This window comes from Phyllobates terribilis, unplaced genomic scaffold (assembly GCF_046119375.1).
Source record: "Phyllobates terribilis strain yellow unplaced genomic scaffold, ASM4611937v1 Scaffold_5__5_contigs__length_657084704, whole genome shotgun sequence".
Taxonomy (NCBI): Eukaryota; Metazoa; Chordata; class Amphibia; order Anura; family Dendrobatidae; genus Phyllobates; species Phyllobates terribilis.
This window is the reverse complement of record NW_027362765.1, coordinates 314,531,471-314,556,471: the sequence shown is the minus strand read 5'-3', so window position 1 is coordinate 314,556,471 and position 25,001 is coordinate 314,531,471. Positions and strand designations below refer to the sequence as shown.

Genomic DNA, 25,001 nt, shown 5'->3' with positions numbered 1-25,001 from the left:
TTTCACATGTAAAGCGCCATGGAATAAATAGCGCTATAATAATAAATATAATATACAACCCCACCCCCCAAAAAAGCTGCCTTTTCATAAAGTGCAAAAATTGTTTTTCTTGAAAAAAATATCAAATCTGCGCATAAAAACCACACATTATGCCGATCTAATAAAGAGTGCTAAACACTTGTGACCATCCTAGTAGGAGCCAAAACCAGGTGAGGAACAATCAGAGAAAAGGTATAATAGAAACAAGTCACCAATTCTGCATTTATCACCAACTCCTGGTTTTATCTCCCACTCCTGAGAAAAAATACTGACTGAATACTGACCAAATACTGATAGTGGGGCTGTGGCCATAAGGTGAGAAGCTTATAACTGAGGTCTGTAGTATACCAAACTTGACCACTAGGGGGCCCTCCACTCAAGCTATTTCCCGTCCTTTAGTACAGATTTTCTAGAGCAATTTAGTTTTATTCAGGCTTCATTCCTCCTCATGTGACTGATCACATGACTGTGACATCATCAAAGGTCCTTCAGCCAGTAGCATCAGAAGGTGCGGACAAGTTAGTGGTGTGGGGACGCGTTCTGTTCATTGTCACTTATTTATGTACTTTGTGTTTCTATAGGTATATTATGTGTGCCTGTAGGAGCTGTGTGTGGAATAATGTGTCGTCTTCATGTTTATATATACGTTCTTTACATGAACGGCTTAATGTGTGTGTATGTACAGTATGTGTGTATATATATTTAGCCTTTCCAGACGATTACATTTGTGTGATACACACACACACACACACACACCTAGCCTACAAAGCTACTTGTTTTCGATTAAACACTATTTTATTCAACATAATCATCTTCCAATTCTGTATTTAATACATCAATCAAAAAGTCATTCTAATTCTCTAGAAAAAAATTAAAAAACGATAATTCTTCTGTGCAAACCGCGACACCCAAGCATCAATTACCATCTTGCTTGTCTTAAATTTTTCTCCTTTCATTGATTTTTTGAGTTTCAAAAACAAATATTAACTAGATGAGGCCAAATCAGGAGAATATGGCGGGTGATAGACAATTTCAGAGTGGATTTCATTGAGTTTTTGCAGTGTAATACAAGAACACCACTTGGAGTATCAATAATAAAACAAAGTGGTGGTGGGATAAAGGTGGTGTCACAGCTGCAGATACCCCACCCTATATATACACACATCCATAAGGTGAATCTGTGGCTCTTTACATTATGTTGGCATTGCTATAGTTGTTAATGAAGTTATTCTATGTCATGAGTGTGTCATATGTTTGTGTAATATTGTATTGTGTAGTAGTTCTTGTGTTATGAAGCTTACTGAGCTCCTGGTGCATATGCTTGAATGGGCAAGCCTCTCCTAGTGCCTCATATCCTATTTTCCATTCCAAGTATTTATCCTGATCTGCATATATTATTATTTATAGAAGTCTGATTATCTGCCATAATATTGCTGAATGACGTGTCTGAATGTTTGATCCCCGTTCAAGCACTTGGGGGGCTTGTGCGTGAACTTAAATAATAATACTGTACATCACTCCTTGACACCACCATATCCATAATTACTCACTACCTATTCTAAAGACTAAGCCTTGACTAGTGTATTAACAATATACAACCCAACGTTTGTATTTAGTTTTAACCATTTGTACTAGCCCTTATTTTTAAGGCTTGATGTTTGCAAGCACACAAGCCTAATTGTTATGTGGTGAATGTGAAATATGGTGCTGCACTTGTTGGATTATGGCTGATCGGGGTGTATATCACATTTACAAAATACAGTCAGTCACCAAATAATAGTGACCTAAAAATACCAACATACAGATCATTAAAAAAAAACACTGGACCAAGATCAATATTTATATGAAGGCTGCAATGGAATAGAGATTACACCTACAAAAATGTGATAACACAACCAGAGAGTAAAAAATATATAGTTTATTGATAAATATTAAAATGGTATATCATATCATGTCATTAAAAAACAAATTCAAGTAAATACAAAACAAACAAGCAGACATAACGTAGGTAAGGGTATCAAATAATAGACATAAGGATCAATGTCATTAATGCACATTAAATTAATGCAAAAAATGGGCTAATAATTAACACTAAAAGGTGTTTACATAGTGCCCCTATATATATATTGCAATGGGAGTAATAGTATTAACACAATTACCAATTTAACGTGTGGAGTATATTTACCCAATGACCATGCGAATGACTGCACCCTGATGCGCGTTTCTCAAGGGGGGAGCAGGTGTTATTTAGTATCCCATTTTTTTGCATTCATTTAATGTGTATTATTGACACTGATCCTTATGTCTATTATTTGATACCCTTACCTACGTTATGTCCGCTTGTCTATTTTGTATTTCCTTGAATTTGTTTTTTTAATTATATGATATACCATTTTAATATTTAGCACTAAACTATATATTTGTTTTACTCTACAGTGGTGTCATCACATTTTTGTAGTGATAAATTTACATGCTTACATGCTTTATTTTCATGTATAGGTTTTCTATAATAAGTAATAATAGACCATAGACCACATATTACCAGAATATACAGTAGTAATAATTAGTGATGAGCGAGCACTAAAATGCTCGGGTGCTCGAAGCTCGGGTCGAGCACATTGGAATACTCGGGTGCTCGACTCCAGCAACGAGCCCAATGTAAGTCTATGGGAAACTCGAGCATTTTTCTGGCGGTCCCCCCCCCCCGGCGGTCTGCAGAAGGTCAAAAATTGCCCAAATCGATGGGAATAGTGCTCAATTAAACGTCAGGCAGGCAGAATATATAGGCAGACAGGCAGGCAGGGTATATAGGAGGGTGCATGAAAAACATAGCAGGGCACTTGGAACACACTAGTGCCCTCCGATTTTCATGCACCCGTCTTTTTAAAAAAGCCGGCCGGCAATTCATCAGTGGCATTCACCGGTACCCGACAATTTAGAACAGAAAGAATAGAGCATCACACATAGATTAGATAGATAGAAACAGGTCAGTCACATATATAATAAGTACAGTGATAGTATTGGTTACTGTACTTGTCATTTAGTGTTAAAATAAAGGATTTATTAAAAAAAAAATTGGCTTGGGGTTCCCCGTAATTTTAGTCTCTAGCGGAGGTTAAGCAGACGTCTGGGGCAGATGTTTGAAGCCTGGGAAGGGGGTAATACCCACGGAGCTTCCCAGGCTACTAATATCAGCCCCCAGTTGAATACCTAGTCTTTACGAGCTATTAAAATGGGGGACCCAAAAAAAAAATGACGTGGGGTCCCCCCTATTTTAATAGCTAGCAAAGTCTAGGCAGACAGCTGGGGGCTGATATTAATAGCCCAGGAAGGGTGCCATGAATATTGGCCCCCTCCCAGGCTAGAAACACCAGCCGTCAGCCACCCCAGAAATGGCGCATCCATAGGATGTGCCAATTCTGGCACTTAGCCTCGCTCTTCCCACTGCCCTGTAGCGGTGGCAGTGGGGTAATAGGGTTGGGGTTGATGTCAGCTTATAATGCCAGCTGACATCAAGCCCAGGTTAGTAATGGAGAGGCGTCTATAAGACACCCCCATTACTAACTCCATAGTCAAAGTTACAAAAAAAACACAAACACCCTGAATAAAGTCCTTTAATTGAAATAAACACACAATTCTTTAATGTTCTAAATTAAACTCTACTTATCATCACGCCCATTCCAGCTGAAGCCAACGATCTCCTGCAATAAAAATAAAATAATAAACCAACCTCATCCTTACCTTTCCATGTTTCCCAGGACAGCTTCAGCTCTGCTACATCGAGATGACAGGCTGGACCGCAGCAGAACGCTGCCATCCAGCTTGCCATGCCACAGACACTGAGAAGCTTCTCAGTGAAGCTCCTCAGTGTCTCGCTGTGACGGCATCCAGATGAGCCGAGTTCATGTCCAATGAACTCAGCTCACCTCATGCACGTCACTGACAGCGTGGGAGAATTCTCCTGCGTGTGCGGTGAGCTCAGGAGAATTCTCCCACGCTGGGATGGCATTGAGATGACAGGCTGGATGGCAGCTGAGCGCTGCCATCCAGCATGCCATCCTTCATAGACACTTGCTTGCGCTCTGCAGTGTCTCTGAAGGATGACAAGCCTGGATGGCAGCGCTCAGCTGCTATCCAGCCTGTCATCTCAATGCCATCCCAGCATGGGAGAATTCTCCTGCGCTCACTGCATGCGCAGGAGAATTCTCCTACGCTGTCAGTGACGTGCATGAGGTGAGCTGAGTTCATTGGACAGTGAGACACTGAGGAGCTTCACTGAGAAACTTCTCAGTGTCTGCGGCATGGCAAGCTGGATGGCGTAATTTTGTTTCCAGCCAGGTACAAATAGGCATCTGGGGGTTGGGGGCAGCCCATTCCTGCCTGCTGTACCTGGCAGGAACGCAAAAATATGGCGAAGGCCACGTCAAATTTTTGGTGAAAAATTCATTATAAGCTGACATCAACCCCAGCCCTATTACCCCACTGCCACCGCTACAGGGCTGTGGGAAGAGCGAGGCTAAGTGCCAGAATTGGCGCATCCTATGGATGCGCCATTTCTGGGGTGGCTGACGGCTGGTCTAGCCTGGGAGGGGGCCAATATTCATGGCACCCTTCCTGGGCTATTAATATCAGCCCCCAGCTGTCTGCCTAGCCTTTGCTAGCTATTAAAATAGGGGGGACCCACGTCATTTTTTTTTGGGTCCCCCATTTTAATAGCTAGTAAAGGCTAGGTATTCAACTGGGGGCTGATATTAGTAGCCTGGGAAGCTCCGTGGGTATTACCCCCTTCCCAGGCTTCAAACTTCTGCCCCAGCCGTCTGCTTAACCTCCGCTAGAGACTAAAATTACGGGGAACCCCACGCCAATTTTTTTTTAATAAATCCTTTATTTTAACACTAAATGACAAGTACAGTATCACTGCACTTATTATATATGTGACTGACATGTTTCTATCTATCTAATCTATGTGTGATGCTCTATTCTTTCTGTTATAAATTGTCAGGTACCGATGATGAATTGCCGGCCGGCTTTTTTAAAGAGACAGGTGCATTAAAACTCTATTATTTTTTTTTAATAAATCCTTTAACAGTAAATGAGAAGTACAGTAACCAACACTGTCACTGTACGTCTTATATATGTGACTGACATGTTTCTATCTAATCTATGTGTGATGCTCTATTCTTTCTGTTATAAATTGTCGGGTACCGGTGTATGCCGCTGCTGAATTGCCGGCTTGTCATGTTTCACTGTGAGCACTGTTCCCATCGATTTGGGCAATCACTGTAATGCCACAACCACCATGGCTGCGGCATTACCGTGAGTTGCAGACAATCCCTGCATGATTGATGCTCTAAATAGCGCCAGACATGCAGGACGGGGACCCGAGCTCCCGCCCGAGCATCACGCAAGTATTCGGCGAGCTCCGAGCATCTCAGTACTGAGATGCTTGGGCGAGTACCGAGCAGTGGCGAGCATGCTCGCTCATCACTAGTAATAATAATTAACAAAAACCACTGTAGTAAAAGCAATATTACCATAATACAGTGACCATATAATTGATAGATATAAGTTCTACACAGGCACTCTGTATACCATATAAGTGTCTACCGTAACGATAAATCCAGGAATGCCATTACTGATTAGAGTAATTACCTCTTTTTTATCTCTGTTTGGTCCAGACCACATAACCAATTCTTCCATCCATGTCTCATCTCCTCTCTGCAGAATTTAATACACTCAGTTTTTACCACTTTTACACGAACTTCACATTGCTGTAACTGTTCATACCACCCTAAACAGTAAGAATGACCCACAGGTGCCAAACACAATAAAGATGCTCCTCTCTGTGCCTCCATATAGTAATAATGCTACAGGTGCATCTCACTAAATTAGAATATCATCAAAAAGTTAATTTATTTCAGTTCTTCAATACCAAAAGTGAAACTCATATATTATATAGAGTCATTACAAACAGAGTGATCTATTTCAATTGTTTATTTCTGTTAATGTTGATGCTTATGGCTTACAGCCAATGAAAACACAAAAGTCATTATCTCAGTAAATTAGAATAATTAACAAAAAGCACCTGGAAAGGCTTCCTAAGTGTTTAAAAAGGTCCCTTAGTCTGTTTCAGTAGGCTCCACAATCATGGGGAAGACTGCTGACATGACAGATGTCCAGAAAGAAGTCACTGACACACTCCACAAGGTCCCAGAGTTCCAATTTTCATTTGGAAATCAAGGTCCCAGAATCTGGAGGAAGAGTGGAGAGGCACACAATCCAAGCTGCTTGAGGTCTAGTGTGAAGTTTCCACAATCAGTGATAGTTTGGGGAGCCATGTCATCGGCTGGTGTAGGTCCACTGTGTTTTATCAAGACCAAAGTCAGCGCAGCCGTCTACCAGGAAATTTTAGAGCACTTCATGCTTCCCTCTGCCGACAAGCTTTTTGGAGATGGAAATTTCATTCCTCCAGCAGGACTTGGCACCTGTCCACACTGCCAAAAGTACCAATACCTGGTTTAAAAGCAACAGTATCACTGGGCTTGATTGGCCAGCAAATCTATGGGGTATTGTCAAGAGGAAGATGAGAGACACCAGACACAACAATGCAGACGAGCTGAAGGCTTCTATCAAAGCAACCTGGGCTTCCATAACAGCTCAGCAGTGCCACAGGCTGATTGCCTCCATGCCACGCTGCATTGATGTAGTAATTGATGCAAAAGGAGCCATGACCAAGTATTGAGTGCATTTACTGAACATACATTTCAGTAGGCCAACATTGCGGATTTTAAAAAGGTTTTTCAAGCCGTTGTTGTAAAGTATTCTAATTTACTGAGATAATGACTTGTGTTTTCATTGGCTGTAAGCCATAATCATCAACATTAACAGAAATAAACACTTAAAATAGATCACTCTGTTTGTAATGACTCTATACAATTTATGAGTTTCACGTTTTGTATTGAAGAACTGAAATAAATTAACTTTTTAATGATATTTAATGATATTCTTAATTTAGTGAGATGCACCAGTACCTTTCTGTATCTACTGTATATAGCAATAGTGCCCCCTGTACTTCCACATGGTAATAATGTTCCCATTGTGTCTCCAGACGTAGTTTCCTTCTCCTATTCACTTCTGCCCAGCGTAGGTAGCCTCTGGTCTCAAGCATCCTGTGGCTTGTCTGAGTGAAGCAGAAAGCTGATGGTTCTTAGCTCTGCCACAGTTTTTGATGGTATCCGAATCCTGAAGACGCAGATAATGTTATGAGTAATGTGAACCTATGTGGCTCATTTCTGGATTTGCCTATCTAGCACTTGCCAGATCGCCTGTCCGATGCTGTCATGTGTGTGTCTATATACAGAATATATGCCATAATCTACATCCTCATTTTTACTGTAGCTAAGCTCTTTGTCCAATTCACTTTGCTCATTTGTCGTCAGTAGTCAATATTATGATTTTTCCAAATCTCAGGATGCAATCTGTATTCTATGTGCACAATTATTAGGTAATTGAGTATTTTTACCATATCATCATTTTTATGCAGATTTTCCAACTCCAAGCTGTATGAACTTGATTGCTTATTGGATGAAGCAGATCAGGCGATGTGTAGTGAGGAGGGTGCAGCCTAAGATTATCAACGCCCTTTATCAAGGTGTGCAGAATTATTAGGCAGCTAGTTTTCCTCAAGCAAAATGGACCAAAAAACCGATTTAACTGAAAAGTCAAAAAATGTTACCAGTCTTACAGAGGGATGCAGCACATGAGCCATCAAAAGTTTCAATGTAAATAGTCAACAAGGTCGCAAAAAACATGTTGGGGAAAAAAAGAGGCATATTAACTGCCAAAGATGTGAGAAGAATCAAACGTGAAGCAGCCAGGAACGCATTATCCTCCAGTGCTGTCATATTCCAGAACTGCAACCTCTCTGGAGAACCCAGAAGTACAAGGTGTTCAGTGCTCTGACATGGCCAAGGTAAGGAGGACTGAAACCCGACCACCACTGAACAAGACACAGAAGTACAAGGTGTTCAGTGCTCAGACTTGGCCAAGGTAAGGAAAGCTGAAACCCAACCACCACTGAACAAGACACAGAAGTACAAGGAGTTCAGTGCTCAGAGACATGGCCAAGGTAAGGAAAGCTGAAACCCAACCACCACTAAACAAGACACAGAAGTACAAGGAGTTCAGTGCTCAGAGACATGGTCAAGGTAAGGAAAGCTGAAACCCAACCACCACTAAACAAGACACAGAAGTACAAGGTGTTCGGTGCTCAGACATGGTCAAGGTAAGGAGGACTGAAACCCGACCACCACTGAACAAGACACAGAAGTACAAGGTGTTCAGTGCTCAGACATGGTTAAGATAATGAAAGCTGAAACCCGACCACCACTAAACAAGACTCAGAAGTACAAGGTGTTCAGTGCTCAGAGACATGGCCAAGGTAAAGGAGGCTGAAACCTGACCACCACTGAACAAGACACAGAAGTACAAGGTATTCAGTGCTCAGACTTGGCCCAGGTAAGGAGGGCTGAAACCCGACCACAACTGAACAAGACGCAGAAATACAAGGTATTCAGTGCTCAGACTTTGCCAAGGTAAGGATGGCTGAAACCTGACCACAACTGAACAAGACACAGTGGTTGAAATGTCAAGACTGGGCCAAACAATGTTTGATGACAGATTTTTCAAAGGGTTTTGTGAGGCAGTGACCGGAATCGTATTATATATCCCCCAGAAAGTGTACAGAGACCTATTAAATCCATTGGAGTGCATTGCAGTCACAGACACAGCTGTGGCTGCAATGCAGGAATGAAGGTGAGCAATCACCTGGTCAGACTACCTGGCTAAGGCAGCTTAAGTAAAACCCGGCAGGGTCTTCATTTCTTGGAGGAGGTCACAGGAGGCAGTGGGGCGGCCTCCTCCCTCCAACCCGGGTTTTCCAGTGGCTCTTGCCACAGGTCCTTTAAAATCCCTGCACTAAGGATTAGTGGTGTTCTATGTTGCAACCTGCTAGGAGCACAGCAGGAAACCTCAGCAGTATTGAGGGTGGCTGAACCACTGCCTGGGAAGTCTCTGCACCTATCAGGCTTTGAGCGGCCCGGCGCGGCCGTTGTCCCCGGCAACCATTGTGTATCTACTTTCTGTTAACCCGGCTGCGAACCGGAGGACTTTCTGTTAACCCGTGAGTTGCTGAAATAAAAGCTGTTTATGTTGGACTTGCTTGGGTCACTGCCTCAGTTACTGCACCGTGTGAACACCGCCACCTTACAGTTTATAGACTGATGAGATGAGACTGACTCTTGATGGACCAGATGGATGGGCCTATTGCTGGATCAGTAACGGGCACTGACCTCAACTTCAACTCCGACACTAGCAAGATGGAGGTGGGAAACTGCTATGAGATCATATTATTAAAGATGAGCGTGTTGGACTTTTCAGGTTGAAGATGGACTTAAAACTGGACCAAGGAAATGCAGTTGATGTTGTGTATATGGACTTTTCAAAAGCTTTTGATACAGTTCCACACAAAAGGTTGATATATAAAATGAGAACAATGGGGATAGGGGAAAATATATGTATGTGGGTTAAGAACTGGCTCAGTGATAGGAAACAAAGGGTGGTTATTAATGGAAAACACTCAGACTGGGTCTCAGTTAACAGTGGGGTACCACAGGGGTCAGTATTGGGCCCCCTTCTTTTTAACATATTTATTAATGACCTTGTAGGGGGCATACAGAGTAATATTTCAATATTTGCAGATGACACTAAACTCTGCAGGGTAATCAATACAGAGGAGGACAATTTTATATTACAGGAGGATCTATGTAAACTAGAAGCTTGAGCTGATAAATGGCAAATGAGCTTTAATGGGGATAAATGTAAGGTAATGCACTTGGGCAGAGGAAATAAAATGTATAATTATATGCTTAATTGTAAAACACTGGGTAAAACTGTAACTGAAAAAGACCTGGGTGTATTGGTGGATAACAAATTCACGTTTGGTGGCCAGTGTCAGGCAGCTGCTGCAAAGGCAAATAAAATAATGGGATGCATTAAAAGAGGCATAGATGCTCATGTATAAGAAAGACATAGCTGAACTAGAGAGGGTGCAGAGAAGAGGCACCAAGGTTATTAGAGGACTGGGGGGTCTGCAATACCAAGACAGGTTATTACACTTGGGGTTATTTACTGTGGAAAAAGGAAGGCTTAGGGGTGATCTTATTACTATGTACAAGTATATGAGGGGACAGTACAAATACCTGTCTACTGATCTTTTTACTCTGAGGCCGGAGACGGGGACAAGGGGGCATCTTCTACGTCTGGAGGAAAGAAGGTTTAATCATAATCACAGACGCGGATTCTTTACTGTAAGAGCAGTGAGACTATGGAACTCTCTGCCGCATGATGTGTAATGAGTGATTCACTACTAACATTTAAGAAGGGCCTGGATGCCTTTCTGGAAAAGGTTATATATACTAGATTCCTTGATAGGGCGTTGATCCAGGGAACTAGTCTGATTGTCGTATGGAGTCGGGAAGGAATTTTTTCCCCAGTGTGGAGCTTAGTGTTTGCCACATGATTTTTTTTGCCTTCCTCTGGATCAACATATTAGGCTATGGGTTGAACTAGATGGACTTAGTCTTCCTTCAACCTTAAAAACGATGTTACTTTGTATGTTACGTGTCCTAAATCTACTTGATACATGGCAAAGTCAAGTCACCTGTTAGTAACTCTTGGGTATACAGATGCATGGAGAGACAGTGCAGGCTCATGAACATTTCTCTGACATCCTGAATTATCTTACTGTTCTAGTAGCATATGAACATTGTTTAGTGCCTAAGACCTAAATGAGTGTCATCTGAATGACTGTGAGGTCACACCTTTCAGTATCTTTCAGCTGATGTTGAAGACATTGTGCTTTCCTACAGTGATGTTATTTTTATTGTGAGTATTGTAAGGATACATACATTGATGTGTACTGTATTATGGACAGCTGCTTGGCACTACTGTAACACCGCCATTGTCTCCAAATCCATGCACAGCAAGTTACAGTATGTGCGGCAACATACATTAAAGGGATGATTCAATACCTATCTTTAAGCCCAAACCAGTTTTGTAATTAGCTTTATTATCCTACACTTCTCCCTGTCCTACTATTTCCTATGTGTTTTTTTAAACGTTACTTTCTTTGACGTTTCATTTAAGAGAAATGTAGGGAATTTAATAATAATGCTAATTATATAAGTGGTTAGGGCTTAAAGATAGGTATTTATAAAGGGGATTATAGGTATCTGACCACCCTTTAAATATGTGATATGTGCCCTGTAAAATCAGAATGATTTTTTTCTTTTATATTCACTCTTTGCATGTAGGATCCTACACGACATAATGGTCCCTTTCCTGACTGACCCGCAATCTGTGGACAAGGACAGAAACATGATGTCTGAAAAGATAATAAAACTTACACTCAAAATCATCCACTTGGTTTCTGGCGAGGTAAAGTATTGTGGAAATTGTCATAAAGCATCACTCATATCAGTATTAAAGATGTTTTTATTTAAAGAAGTTTTCCACAACTTTTTTTTATATTATCCCCCCAATGTATTCAGCTAGTGCCCATAAGTGTTTTTCCAATTACCTCCTGCTGTACTTTTTGCCTGTGTGTGGCACTACCGCGGGCCGCTCACAGGCATCACGTGACCCCCTGCTGATGTCACGTCAAGTGAGACGTGACATCAGTGACACTGTCCCTGTGGTGGATGCTGGGTTGTGGGTGAGATTTCCCCGCTCATCACACCCAGCATCCACCACGCGCTTTCCCAATGAATGAGAAGAGGGAAAGCGCATGGTGGATGTTGGGTGTGACGTGTGGGGTAACCCCCCCCAGCTCATCACTCACCGTGGAACGCAGTTCTGAGTCACGCCCGGCTGCAGCCAGAACTTGACGTGACATCGGCGGATGTCAGAGCCGGCTGCACCCGGGGTTCAATTGATGCCTGTGAGCGGCCAGTGATAGCGCCACTCACAGGCAATAAGGACAGCAGAAGGTAATTACAAAAACCCTTATGGGCACCGGCTAAATACATTGGGGGGATAATAAAAAGTAGTGGACAACTCCTTTAATGATATTAATAACCTATACTTTGAATGTGAGCTGATGAGCCGTACTTGGAAGTGGGCACTAAAAAGTGTGCGGAGCTAAAGTGTTCTGCTCATTGCACTTTTTATATCTGACCTCTGCCAGATCTGATAATAGCTGATCAGTGATAGGCCCCACAGTGAACAACCCCTTTACTAAAACAGTGACATAACCAAAGAGGCGGGGGATTCTATGAATTGTTTGTTACTAGTACAAATAGGTGGTTGAAGCATTCTGAATTTGTGCATTGTGGTGATAGTGCATTTCTCAATTACACAGGACTACACAATAGTAAGAAAGATATCTGATGAATATTTGGCAACCAAAAATCAGCCACCTGTAACAAATTGTTACAGCAGGACCCAGATCCCTATTACAGTGCCTGCACCCCACTCTGTAATATTTGAGCGAAACTATGAGGCAAAGATCCTTGAACTCACCAACGAGATCATTGAGCTGCTGACTGGAGAGGTGAGGAGCTCTGGGACATTATGCACTAACATAAGCTATACTGTGTCTGGATGATGATGGATCATTATGTATATCAGGTTCCTGTAAGGTGTCAGGATGTCGCTGTGTATTTCTCCATGGAGGAGTGGGAGTATTTAGAAGGACACAAGGATCTGTACAAGGACGTCATAGTTGACAATCACTACCTCCTTTCTTCAACATGTAAGAGGAGATTTTTGGTTACAAGGGAGAGAGTTTGTGAAGTAGCCATCAACGCATGTGAACAATGTTTTCAATAACTGTATGTCATATCTATTTGCTACAGATGGACCAACAAAGAGAAATGCACCACAGAGATGTCTCAGTCCTATCTATCCACAGGATTTTCCAGAGAATCTACCGGTAGATAGAGCCTGGATCCCACCAAATACTTTATATGTTTGTTTGTGTTTTATATTTTATTGTTTTGCCTGTTTGGTTCAACTGTCAAATTGCGCTTTTATTGTTTTACCTTTTTAATCAGTTGAAATATCTGACAAATGCTAAAACCAAATCAATGGTAGAAGAAGAAAGCCATGCATGGGGTGATCAACTTTGTAAGGAGGAGGAAGTTGCTGTAGACATCATTCCCGGTGAGTACTTTCAAGTATCTATGACTTGACAGCTATTAGAATGCGAGCGACTGTATGGGGTTTCATATTTTTTTTTCATAATACCATTTCTGTTTTTCCGACCAACGTTGTACACACCTGACCTTATACTCAGGTTACATGTTCTTTTTTAGATCCCTTTTATTAAAATTTTAAATATTGATCCGAAATGTGAATCATTTTAACTCCTTAAGGACTTGTTCATTCTGGGCCTTTAGGAAAAAGCAATTATTTTTCAATTTTATCTTTATCACATTCCAGGAGCCATAGTCATTTATTTTTTTCATTAATACTGCTATGTGAGGGCTTGTTTATTTGAGACATGTTATTGATATGCAAATGATGAAAAAACGGAAACAAAATTTTTAAAACATTTTGATTTATTCAGTATCAAAAATGAGTGCCACAGGCATAAATCCATGCCATGCTGTATTGCCAAGTTTTTAGCAATAAGGTTCGGATACGGCTTTAAAGAAGGCAACCACTTGTAATATAACGCAATTTTATTTATAATAGTTAATTTGAAAGATAAAATACAGAATCAAAGGAATAGTATGATATTATGATATTGTGTACACTTTTGTACATTAAAGGTTACTAAGGTTAAATACTTATAAAGGTTACATACTTACTATTGGATAGAAGAAGAAAAAGATTTCCCTAGTAGCATATACATCATCTGTTCGGAAACTTCAGCTGGAGAAGCGCTCAGCGATGGGCAGAGAATGCGTCCTAGGTCCTACACTTTGAAGAGCGTCCTCTTCAAAGGTCCACAATGCTTCTGCCATAACTGAATTCTTTAACAGCTTTATACTTTAGAAAAACGCTTACCCAACCTAATATTACTTAAGCATGAAAGTTCATAGGTTGTTGTCCAACATTCCAATCCTGTGATAGTGGCCAGCTATCACAGATAAGCAATACTGGACAAGACCTGTTCACGGACCATTCTACTTCTGTCATAATGTTTACATATGATAAGAATAAATCCTACATCGGGTTATAAATCAGAACAAGTTTTTCTTCCCAGAGAGTATATTGTGTTAAGAAGCTATGTATCAGTGAGATACATTCACAGATAAAGTATACCTTAACACAAAATATATAATCAGAATATTGATTAATGGTTGGATACATCATAATGGGTTTCAGATAGCCACTTATATTTTTGGTACTACAATAAGCTTCTCCATCTTAAATCATATGTCTGTAGTTTTATTTACAATTTTGTGCAATCGTCTGTCTCTAGTTCTACATCGCCTGACAAACACAGCGTATACAAAAGGCTAATTCCCTTCAGTAATAAAGATTAAACCTCAGACTTAGCAAACTTAACCTAATGCTTTAGTATGTCTGGACTAATGACCCCTAGTCTACTTGAGGTAAGACACCTACAAATGCTGAGATGTCTGGTTTATATTTCAATATGGATTTGAAATATAAAATAGCCATTTTTCATGTTCATACTACACATGCCTTGCCATGCTATCAGTGAGGTTATTAATGGTTGTCTGAGGAAGGTTCTGCCATGCTGAATGCACTTGGGCAAATCATCAACATCCGCTGCTGGCAGCTCCTGTGAAATTTACAACTAATAACGTCCCAGATGTGCTTGAGGGGAGACAAGTCCAAAGATGCTGCAGGCCATCGTAGAATTTTTAGTACACACAGGCTACTTACAGCAGCACGAGCAACATGCGACTTCATGTTGTTCTATTGAAAAATGGCACCTGGGACACTTTGCAAAACAACATAATATATTTTTCACCTTATTTCCTGTAATTGACAGTTCCGCGCTTGCTTAATATTTCATGTATGAAAGAATCTCAACAGTGTGTGTCCTGTTAATGAAATGTTGTTTGTTTAATCATTAAAAGTTACAAATAAAAACTTAAAAAAATTATTCTTTTCACCCCAAAGCTATCCACAATACTGCACCTCCCTAAATCTCTTCCCTCATTTTTGTTTTTCACTTTACTTGTGCTCTACGTTAAGTCAATAAGCTAAAATGAATATTCTCCAATAATATGAACTCCCCACTCCCATCTTAAAGACTTGTTGTGTGCTTCACAAGTTCTTGGGATGTGTACCTTAGGACGGGCACTTGGGAAACAGTTCAGGTACCGCCGATGCTGCCATGGGGTACAGATACCGCAGACACAGTTTCAGAGTAACGTTTAACCTAGATACGTCTATGGGAATACTGCAGGATAGGGAATCATTGTAATAGACTACGGGAATGCAGGATACGGGAATATCTTCAACAGACTAGGGACGAGGGACCTGGCAACATACAGTTGCACACATCAAACCACCAAACAGTAACTATAGGGGTTGCTCAGCACCTCCCTATTGTGGAGGATGCCTTTTACACAAGATGACTCCTTGCTAATGGCTGGGAGGCACCTTGCAGCTGAACATATTAAGTAAATGCCTCCCAGCTATTACCTGGAGGTATTTATCATATACTCGTGCTGCCCTTTTAAGAGCAGGGGACCCGCTGGTTCACAGTGCTGCATACACAGTAGGAGAGCAGTGAGTACGCTGGGACCATGCCGAAGGGCCAGGCGATGAGCAAGCCGGCATCCCTGAATGGAGGGGGAAGGGGACACCATGCAGAGGCGCTGGCCACAGTGTTACAGATTGCATTATATTAATAGGATAAAAATTTTGATGGGAGTACTTCTTTAATGTATCTAGGTACAAGATACTGGCTGGATGACTGGCTGATGCAGCCTTTTACGTACTACATTTTTTATATACAATAGCTGTACTATTAAGGAAGTTTTTACTATGTATGCACAGATTTTCAGCTCTTGCAAGTACAGCCTTAACTCTGATGAATTGTTATTTAGTTTCTTACTACCACACTTTTTAGATAAACAATGCTCCACACAGAGATAACTGGATCTTGAGTTCCCAATGTACCTGAGGAAGGCTCAGATACATGAGCCGAAACACGTTGTACACATATTTTAAAATATATATTATTCCATCAATATCTCTGTGTGGAGCCTCATTACAAATGAATTGTTCATCTAATCAAGACTAGTGATTGTGTTGGATGGTTCTGCTTGTCGAACAATGGTGGCTCGAAGCTCTTTGAGAATGCACCATCAGGTGTAGCACCTACAGTGAAGTTGTGCTCGCTTATTGCACAAAACAGTATGGTGAAAGGATTACCTCACTATTTTATCTCTTCATTTAATTTCTTTTACTACACTTAGCTCCTGTTCTCCTACAGAACTGTGCTCTCCAGTACACATCCAACCTACCTCAATATATAGTTTCTTACTATGTAATGTCTGATTCGACTATACATGCATCCTCTTAATTGGTAAATGCGTTGGTGTTATATGAATAATTATTATTGCTATTATTAGGTGTATTCCACTTATTTATAGCATTTTCATGGGCATTTCCATAAATGTCTGATTTGTATCTGTGAATATGTCATAAATATCTATGGATAAATAAGTTAAGTAGGTAAGGATATGCCATAAATACCCCTTCAATCATACAGTACACAATTAATGTATTTCATTACCATGTATGTGCTTTTCCTACAGATGTATCCTGTGAGAGAAACATACCAGAAGGCCGCTCCAATCTTCTTTATTCCCAAGATTCTTCAGAACAGATTAATAACGTGTGGGAGAATCAGGTAGATGATCTGTGGAGTTTTTGTAAGAAACTCTAGTCTGTTAAAATATTGTATTATATAAACTAAATGTACAGCAAGAGGATATATATAAAAGTAAACAAAAGTTTGGACACACCTTCTCATTTAAAGATTTTTCTGTATTTTCATGACTTTGAAAATTGTACATTCACACTGAAGGCATCAAAACTATGAATTAACACATGTGGAATTATATACTTAACAAAAAAGTGTGAAACAACTGAAAGTATGTCTTATATTCTAGGTTCTTCAAAGTAGCCACCTTTTGCTTTGATGACTGCTTTGCACACTCTTGGCATTCTCTTGATGAGCTTCAAGAGGTAGTCACCGGAAATGGTTTTCACTTCACAGGTGTGCCCTGTCAGGTTTAATAAGTGGGATTTCTTGCCTTATAAATGGGGTTGGGACCATCAGTTGTGTTGTGCAGAAGTTAGGTGGATACACAGCTGATAGTCCTACTGAATAGACTGTTAGAATTTGTATTATGGCAAGAAAAAAGCAGCTAAGTAAAGAAAAATGAGTGGCCATCATTACTTTAAGAAATGAAGGTCAGTCAGTCCGAAAAATTGGGCAAACTTTGAAAGTGTCCCCAAAGTGCAGTTGCAAAAACCATCAAGAGCTACAAATAAACTGGCTCACATGAGGACCGCCCCAGGAAAGGAAGACCAAGAGTCACCTCTGCTTCTGAGGATAAGTTTATCCGAGTCACCAGCCTCAGAAATCGCAGGTTAACAGCAGCTCAGATTAGAGACATTAGAGACCAGGTCAATGCCACACAGAGTTCTAGCAGCAGACACATGTCTACAACAACTGTTAAGAGGAGACTTTGTGCAGCAGGCCTTCATGGTAAATATAGCTGCTAGGAAACCACTGCTAAGTACAGGCAACAAGCAGAAGAGACTTGTTTGGGCTAAAGAACACAAGGAATGGACATTAGACCAGTGGAAATCTGTGCTTTGGTCTGATGAGTCCAAATTTGAGATCTTTGGTTCCAACCACTGTGTCTTTGTGCGACGCCGAAAAGGTGAACGGATGGACTCTACATGCCTGGTTCCCACCGTGAAGCATGGAGGAGGAGGTGTGATGGTGTGGGGGTGCTTTTCTGGTGACACTGTTGGTGATTTATTCAAAATTGAAGGCATACTGAACCAGCTTGACTACCACAGCATCTTGCAGCGGCATGCTATTCCATCCGGTTTGCGATTAGTTGGACCATCATTTATTTTTCAACAAGACAATGACCCCAAACACACCTCCAGGCTGTGTAAGGGCTATTTGACCAAGTAGGAGAGTGATGGGGTGCTACGCCAGATGACCTGGCCTCCACAGTCACCAGACCTGAACCCAATCGAGATGGTTTGGGGTGAGCTGGACCGCAGAGTGAAGGCAAAAGGGCCAACAAGTGCTAAGCTTCTCTGGGAACTCCTTCAAGATTGTTGGAAGACCATTTCCGGTGACTACCTCTTGAAGCTCTTCAAGAGAATGCCTAGAGTGTGAAAAGCAGTCATCAAAGCAAAAGGTGGCTACTTTGAAGAACCTAGAATATAAGACATATTTTCAGTTGTTTCACACTTTTTTGTTAAGTATATAATTCCACATGTGTTAATTCATAGTTTTAATGCCTTCAGTGTGAATGTACAATTTTCACAGTCATGAAAATACAGAAAAATCTTTAAATGAGAAGGTGTGTCCAAACTTTTGGTCTGTACTGTATATGCAATTTGGCATATTTTCTTGTCATGGTAGTTGTTTGTTTCACATTTTGAATCAGGGTAACGGCCTGCCTAACAGTAAAGATGATGCAATTGTAGAAGAACAAACGTATGTGTGGAGTCATCAATCAGGGGATGAAATTCCTATAGATGTTTGCCCAAGTAAGTAATAACCATTAAGCTATATACAAATATTGTGTATGTAGTATAAAGGCGGCTATAAGTTTACATTAGTGTTGAATTTATGTTAAATTATGAGAATATCATACAACAAATTGTTATTTAAGTTAGTGCTCATAGTTGGGTTATTTTTTGAGTTTAGGATGTACAGTGGGGGAAATAAGTATTTGATCCCTTGCTGTTTTTGTAAGTTTGCCCACTGACAAAGACAAGAACAGTCTATAATTTTAAGGATAGGTTAATTTTAACATTGAGAGATAGCATATCCCCCCAAAAAATCAAGAAAATCACATTGTATAAATTAGATAATTTTATTTGCATCTTGCAGTGAGAAATAAGTGTTTGATTCCTCTGGCAAACAACACTTAATACTTGGTGGCAAAACCCTTGTTAGCAAGTAAGCAGAAAGACATGTTTTGTAGTTGATGATGAGGTTTGCGCACATATCGGGAGGAATTTTGGTCCACTCCTCTTTGCAGATCATCTCTAAATCATTAAGATTTTGAGTCTGTCGCTTGGCAACTTGGAGCTTCAACTCCCTCCATAAGTTTTCTATGGGATTAAGGTCTGGAGACTGGCTAGGCTACTCCAGGACCTTACTGTGCTCCTTTTTGAGCCACTCCTTTGTTGCCTTGGCTGTATGTTTTGGGTCATTGTCTTGCTGCAAGACCCAGCCACGACCCATCTTCAATGCTCTTACTGAGAGAAGGAGGTCGTTGGCCAAAATCTCGCGATACATGACCCCATCCATCTTCCCTTCAGTAAGGTGCAGTCGTCATGTCCCCTTTGCAGAAAAGCACCTCCAAAGTATATTGTTTTCCCCACCATGCTTCACGGTTGGGACGATGTTCTTAGGGTTGTACTCATCCTTGTTCTTCCTCCAAACACGTCGAGTTGAATTAATGCCAAAGAGCTTAATTTTTATCTCATCTGACCACAGCACCTTCTCCCGATAACTCACAGAATCATCCAGGTGTTCATTGGCAAACTTCAGATGGTCCTGCACATGTGCCTTCTTGAGCAGGGGGACCTTGCGGGCACTGCAGGATTTTAAACCTTTAAGGCGTAATGTGTTGCCAATGCTTTTCTTGGTGACTGTGGTCCCAGCTGCCTGGAGATCATTAACAAGTCCCCCCATGTAGTTTTAGGCTGATCTCTCACCTTTCTCATGATCAAGGATACCCCACAAGGTGAGATTTTGCATGTTGCCCCAGATCAATGTCGATTGACATTCATTTTGTATTTCTTCCATTTTCTTACTATTGCACCAACAGTTGTCTCCTTCTCACCCAGCGTCTTACTTATGGTTTTGTAGCCCATTCCAGCTTTGTGCAGGTCTATGATCTTGTCCTTGACATCCTTAGAAAGCTCTTTGGTCTTGCCCATGTTGTAGAGATTACAGTCTGACTGATTAATTGAGTCTGAGGACAGGACTCTTTTATACAGGTGACAATGTAAGACAACTGTCTTTAATGCAGGTAACAAGTTGATTAGGAGCGTCTAACCAGTCTGTAAGAGCCAGAACTCATAATAGTTTGTAGGGGATCAAATACTTACTTCTCACTGCAAAATGCAAAAACATTTATCAGATTTATACAATGTGATTTTCTTGATTTTTTGTTTGGATATTCTATCTCTCAATGTTAAAATTAACCTACCCTTAAAATTATAGACTGTTCATGTCTTTGTCAGTGGGCATAGACCAGAATAAGGTTCTGGACAAACTTACAAAAACAGCAAGGGTTCAAATACTTATTCCCCCCACTCTAGGTGGAGAGGCTAGTTTGCTTTATTAATAATAACATAGTTTTCTGTGAAGAGCTGGCGCTACATGGTACACTTTCTATAGATCATGTCCTAAGCATGTTTTTGGTTTCACTAAACTATTCAGGTTTTAAAAGGAAAGGAGAAAGAAGCTGACAAAGCTTCTATAGTAAAAACTTAATAAAGTCTAGCATATTACCAGAGGCTAAAGGCATGGTTTAAGGGGAGTGTATGTGGGAGAGATATGTAGTCACTGAAGCAGTACCCTAGATGAGAAGCCATACCCACAAAACAACTGTTGACCAAACAGCTAACTCCTCTGATTCCTCCATACGTGTGAACACTATGCTGAGCTTTCATGTATTCTGAATGGGAGAAAGGCTCTGTCAAACATGTCTGAGAGCAGCCTATCACCCCTGAAACTTGAAGGATTGGCCTTTAACATTTCATATTTCACCCAGAAACAGGATGGTTGACTGGTCCTGATGACTTTCAACTAATGTGTATAGTAACCTTTATAGTTAAAAAATATACTTAAAATGTATAAGGTTAATGTCATAGATTGGAGGAACTGGAGTTCACTTGAGTGAGTTCTTAGTTTGGTCAGGCGAATTTGTAAGTGAGTGATCATGTGATTGCCTGCTAAGGTGTTGTGCCCCTCCCCACACTCTTTTTCTAAACACAATACCTCTTTCTCGCCACCTGCTATCTGAAATAAGAATAGAGATCATCTTCAAAAGTTTGTAGGGATACATTAGAAAAAAATGTCATTGATATTGACTGCTGACAAAGTTGTAGTATACAAACTGCTTATTCTCTTAGAATTTGCATAAGGCTGCGTGCACACGATGCGTTTTTCATGCGTTTATGCTGCGGAATTTCCGCAGCGGAAACGCATCAAAAACACATGGTAATCCGCACCCCATGGTCCCCAATGGCATTCCGCAATGTCAATGCACATGCTGCGGATTTTTCCGCAGCGTTTCTGCAGCGCAAATAAATCCGCAGCATGTTCATTAATTTTGCGGAAGCGCAGCGGAAGCTCCGCCATTGACTTGCATTGAGACGCATAGAAACCGCGACTGTACATTTGTACAAGCGGATTCTATGCGTCTCTATGTGCGGATGGTACCCAGTTCTGGAGGAGAGGAGACTCTCATCCAGACCTGGGTACCATTGTACCTGTAAAAAAAGAATAAAATAATAAATAATTTATATTCACCTGTCCGGCGGCCCGCGCAGTGCTTCTCCTTCCAGGACCTGAGATGACTTCGCGGTCATGTGACAGCAGGCTGTCTCGCGAGATGCCGGCAACCCGGAAGAAGCCAGGACGAGCGCGACAGCGCACGCGGCGGGGGATCGGGGGTAAGTATAGCTTTATTTTTTTATTTTTACGGTCACACTGTATAAATCCATGCTGTTTGCATGGATTTATATAGTGTGACCTAGTTGTCAATCACTTTCCAAGTGATGCTATCGCCTGGAGAGTGCTTGTCAGTCCGCATGCGGAAACACATGCGTTAACGCATGTGGGTACGCATGTGAATCCGCATGTATTCTGCAGGAAAAACGCATGTACAATCTGCATGCGTTTTTTCTGCCAGGGAGATGCAGAAATGCTGCAGAAATTTTCTGCTTCATTTCTGCATCGTGGGCACATAGCCTAAGACTGTCTTCTTTCTATCAGGGTCACACTAATTAAGCTCAATTAGGAATGTTAAAAAAATCTACTGCATTGTACAGTCTTAGAATATAATAAATCTTTTTTTTTCTTAGCAGATGATTACACTAGCACATGGGAGAGTCACCTTCTTATTTCTCCAGATGGTAAAGTAGAAAAAAAACATATTACACAAGGCTTTTGTGGAGATCACTTTATTGTTTCCAATATGCCCCCAGTCCTCTACAGCAAAGACCTATCAACTGATCAGTACAATCCAGAGTTTCCTTCTCCTGGGTTATTTGAGATTTCAAAGCTAAATACAGACCATCTAGAGGGTAAAATATTCCCATGTTCTGAATGTGGGAAACAATTTAAAAAGAATTCTAATCTATCCATGCACAAGAGGATTCACAGTGATGAAAGGCCATTTCCATGCTCTGCTTGTGGGAAGTGTTTCACCCAGAAGTCAGATCTTGTTACACACCATAGAATTCACACTGGAGAGAAGCCCTTCTCATGTCTGGAATGTCAAAAATGTTTTACCCAGAAATCAGCTCTTCTTGAACACCAGAGAATTCATACAGGGGTGAAACCATATTCATGCACTGAATGTGGAAAATGTTTTACCCAGAAATCTGTTCTTGTTAAACATCAAAGAACTCACACTGGAGAGAAGCCATTTTTATGTTTTATTTGTGGGAAGAGTTTTACGCAGAAGTCAATCCTTGTTCAGCATCAGAGAACTCACACAGGAGATAAGCCATTTTCATGCTCAGAGTGTGGGAAATGTTTTAACAATAAGTCAGGTCTTAATACCCATAAGAGAACACACACAGGAGAGAAACCGTTTCCATGTTCTGAATGTGGGAAAAGTTTCAAAAAGAAATCTAACCTTAATAAACATGAGAGAATTCACAGAGATGAGAAGCCATTTTCATGCTCACATTGTGGGAAATGTTTCATAGAGAAATCACAACTTAATAAACACCTAAGAATTCATACGGGTGAGAAACCATTTTTATGTTCAGAATGTGGGAAAAGTTTTAGACAGAAATCCCATCTTATAAATCATTACAGGGTTCATACCTCTCTTAAAAACACAACATTTGCACAAATAATTATAGAATAATAAGACAAACATTATTCTAATTCATTGAGTTAGTTTTGTTTTGTTTTCCTGAATATGTGGGTCTTAAAGGAAACCTGTCATCCCCAGAAACACTATTTACTGGCATATACTGGTAATCTGCAGGTAAATAGCATTTAAATTGCATGTGGCTGTGGCTGCAAGGAGAAATGAAGTTTTATTCTCTGTGCAGCCGCTAGCTTCCTGTCATAAGGGCAGTGCATGGAGTGGTGACAGTCACTGCTCACTATAGAGTACTTAACCTAAAGAGATGAACTGAAATATAAATTGGTGTGCATGCAGCATGTAGGCGCATGTTCACACTGGCCTCTAAACAGACAAAACCCAAACATAACAAGCAAATAGCCTGCAGCAAATAAATAAATAGTAATAGAGCATGAATATAATATAGGGTGCTTAGTTAACATAATTTTGATCAAAAAACGTAAAAGCCATCCCACCACTTCATGGTGACCCTATTTGGGACGGTCCTAACTTCTAATATTAAAACCTTATTATTTGTCATGTGATGTACATGTAGATAAGGGCTGAGAAGGACTGAGACCTGGCTAATGGACACCCAGCTTTTCTTTGAGCTGGACACTACATTCACGTAGTTTCCCATGGCTGGGTGTCCATTAGCCGGGTCTCAGTCCTTTTTACGTTTTTTTAAATTTTTTTCATCAACATTATGTTAACTAAGTACCCTATATTATTTTCATGCACTATTGCTATGTATTTATTTATTTACTGCAGGGTATTTTCTTATTATGTTTTTTATCTTGGATTTTTACTTTGATTGACAGCCTGCTCTGCACACATACACTGCACACATACAAATACCCTGCAGAGTTAGCTCTCAAGTGTTGCATCTTGGAGTGACTACAGAGTACTCACTGTATAGTGAGTGGTGACTATAGCAGCTCCCTGTACTGCCCCAGTGACTGGAATTCAGCTTCTGGAGGGAGATAGATCTATATTTTTTCCTTTTTGCCCTTGCTCTGGTGAGCAAGTCAGACATGATTTCAATACTATTTACAAGCAAATTACGACTGTATCTGTAGGTAAACAGTGCTTCTGGAGGTGACAGGTTCCCTTTAAACAAAATCTATCATCAGGTTTTTGCTATTTAATCTGAGAGCATCATAATGTAGGTACTGAGAGCCTTATTCCAGGGAAGTGTCACTTACTAGGCTGTGTGCTGTAGTTTCAATTCAATGAGTTTTTTAACCGCAAGAGATTATCACTGCTGGACTAGGTGTCATGTGCAAACCAGTCCAGTTAATCTGTATAACCGTGCCCCCACCACTTATTGGCAGCTTGCTTACAGTACAGAGTGTACACAAGAAGCTGAAAATCAGTGATGTGTGCGGGGTTATACACAGCTCAGCATTCTGACCACTACTACATTTACAGCAGAGAATACAGAAATGCTATCAAAACTGCACCAAGCAGTCCAGTAAGTGGCACATCACTGGCATCATGGTTTCTGCCCCTACATCATGCTCGTCTCAGATTCCATAGCAAAAACCTGGTGAGAGATTCTCTTTCATGATTCCCTTTTAATACACATAAATATCCAAATCCAATCATTTC

The 25,001-nt window shown here is 40.7% G+C and overlaps 1 protein-coding gene across 2 annotated transcripts; it reads left to right on the top strand.

Moving 5' to 3' along the window:
- The first annotated feature begins 497 nt into the window (after positions 1-497).
- On the top strand, positions 498-23,963 carry LOC141273087 (uncharacterized). 2 transcript variants are annotated; one of them, XM_073684459.1, is made up of 9 exons: positions 498-547; positions 11,412-11,535; positions 12,458-12,649; positions 12,727-12,850; positions 12,954-13,030; positions 13,152-13,260; positions 16,848-16,942; positions 18,732-18,834; positions 22,393-23,963. In XM_073684459.1, the coding sequence occupies exons 2-9, from the start codon at positions 11,428-11,430 to the stop codon at positions 23,406-23,408; spliced, it is 1,824 nt and encodes a 607-aa protein (XP_073540560.1). In that variant the 5' UTR covers positions 498-547; positions 11,412-11,427; the 3' UTR covers positions 23,409-23,963. The 2 variants fall into 2 exon arrangements, with proteins under 2 accessions (XP_073540560.1, XP_073540562.1); XM_073684461.1 differs by having other exon boundaries at positions 540-620.
- The last annotated feature ends 1,038 nt before the right edge of the window (positions 23,964-25,001 follow it).